General features: G+C 41.3%; 1 protein-coding gene across 1 annotated transcript; it reads right to left on the bottom strand.

Annotated features, from left to right (window-relative positions):
* Window positions 1-1,013: 1,013 nt before the first annotated feature.
* Window positions 1,014-1,922, bottom strand: LOC132008215 (olfactory receptor 4C3D). The gene has a single exon (XM_059386654.1). The coding sequence runs from the start codon at window positions 1,920-1,922 to the stop codon at window positions 1,014-1,016; it is 909 nt and encodes a 302-aa protein (XP_059242637.1).
* Between the last annotated feature and the right edge of the window lie 355 nt (window positions 1,923-2,277).

The following is a 2,277-nucleotide window of genomic DNA, read 5'->3' as shown; positions in this document are numbered from 1 at the left end:
AGATCATATGATAGTTGTCTTTCTCTGCTTGACTTATTTCGCTAAGCATGATACGCTCTAGTTCCATCCATGTTGTTGCAAATGGGGTAGATTCTTTCCAATATTACTGTTCCAAAACCAACTTGTCCCTCCACAGACAGTGACAATGCCCAAAAAGCCTCTTCCTTGGTTCTTCCCTAGGGTCAAGGGAAGAGAGAGGGATGCCTGCAAGAAAGGACATTCAACTGTTGGTATCCAGGTTGCATCTTCAAAACTGTTCATGGCAGGAAAGCCTTGGATCAACATCTAAGAATCCACATGGAAGATGAAGAGGAAGTGTAGATTATGCTGTGAGGACAATGTCCATCTCGGGGCAACCCAAGACCGCTGAGTCCCTCCCAATGTTCCCCAGACCCAGTCACTCTCTGCACCTTGTGCTCTTCTGTCCAAGACCCAGCCGGAGTAGCAGTCTCTGTCTGAAACATGCCAGTAAAGGTAGTCTTGACTTTTCTCTGCTGTGGATTCCTGGCAATTTTGTGAAGCTGATGGACTCTTCCCAGAATGTTTTTAAGTGTAATAAGATCACATTAAACTATATTTCAGTAAAATCTTGAAAAAAATTGTAGACAGAATCAAGTATAAGTGAACCACCAGTGACTACTCTGATCAATATTCTGATGTGCAGAGTTGGAGGACCAGATTAGTAACATTTCAATAAGGGGATTCTACTCATCATTAGTACCCCAGGCTAATGAAGGATCCATCTCAGACAAAGGTGAGGGAGAAAGAGATGGTGCTTTCATGTCCTGCAATTTAGTGTAAACTGTTAAGAAGAAATTTAAGTTGCATATAATAATTTGTCTGGTCAGTAACATAGGATATGAACAGATTAGACATAATTTTAAACATTCAAATCAGTTTTATCCTGAAAATTTTTATAGTCTCTCAGCTCTCATCATGAGAACATGAATTCTTATTGAGAATGACTGGTTATTTCTTTCCCTGCTGTGCCTGTATCCTCTATCCACAACTGCTCATTTTTTCCATAGATTTTTCATGGCATTTTTTACCTCTGCATTTCTCAGTGTATAAATCAGGGGGTTGAACATGGGTGTCAAAATACAATAAAACACAGCCACTATTTTGTCTATGGACAAAGTAGACGATGGCCGCATATAAATAAATATGCAAGGCACAAAGAACAGAGCAACAACAGTGAAGTGGGCCCCACAGGTAGACAGGGCTTTGCGTCTCCCCTCTGCACCATGGCACCTCAAGGAATGCAGAATGACAATGTAGGAGACAGCCAGCATGAGGAAGTTCAACAGGCAGATCACACCACTGTTGGCGACCACCAGCACACCGATGACATAAGTGTCCATACAGGCGAGTTCTAGCAATGGATACAAGTCACAGACAAAGTGATCGATCACGTTAGGGCCACAGAAGGGCAGCTGAAGGACCAAGAAGAGCTGAACCAGTGAATGCAGGAAGCCTCCCAGCCAAGCCACGCCCACCAGCAAGGCACAAAGATGCCTGGTCATGATGGTCATGTAGTGCAGGGGTTTGCAGATGGCTACATAGCGGTCATAGGCCATGACTGTGAGCAGGATGATTTCAGTTCCTCCCAGTAAATGGGCAACAAAGAATTGAGCCAGGCAGCCCTCAAAAGAGATGGCTCTCCCCTCATACAAGGAGTCAGCAATGAGTTTTGGAGTCATACATGAGGAATAACAAGTATCAATAAAAGACAAGCATGAGAGAAAAAAGTACATAGGGGAGCCCAAGGTGGGACTAATGATAATGGTGGTCATGATAAGTAGGTTGCCTCCAACAGAGACAAGGTAGACGATCAAAAAGAATACAAATAAAACTCTCTGCACCACAGAGTTTTGTGAGAGTCCCAGCATGAAAAATTCCGTGATGTTTCGTGGACTATCCATGAATCCTGAGCTATAGCAAGGACTTGGGTGAAGAGAGATTCACCAAGAATAATTTGTTACTACCTCTTTCAAGAAATTTCAGAAAGTTGGGGGAAATCAGTGTTTGTGGAATAGCATTATCCCAAATCCTGAGTCTCAAAGCAGGAACCTACTAATAATACAAATCATTTTCTGCATTTCTAATTAATAATTTTGACTAAGTACAAAGTTAAGTAGCAGAAAAAATAAACAACTCCTAAAATATTACATCTCTTGCATTTTAACCAATGGGAATGAATTCTATTTTCTGACTGAAAATATCTTCAGGGGGTTTTTGGTAACAAAAACTGTAATTTATATAAATTTTAGTTTATTA

The sequence above is a fragment of the Mustela nigripes genome, unplaced genomic scaffold, assembly GCF_022355385.1.
Source record: "Mustela nigripes isolate SB6536 unplaced genomic scaffold, MUSNIG.SB6536 HiC_scaffold_76, whole genome shotgun sequence".
NCBI lineage: Eukaryota > Metazoa > Chordata > Mammalia > Carnivora > Mustelidae > Mustela > Mustela nigripes.
Note: the sequence above shows the minus strand (reverse complement) of the source record. Positions and strands in the feature narration are given on the sequence as shown.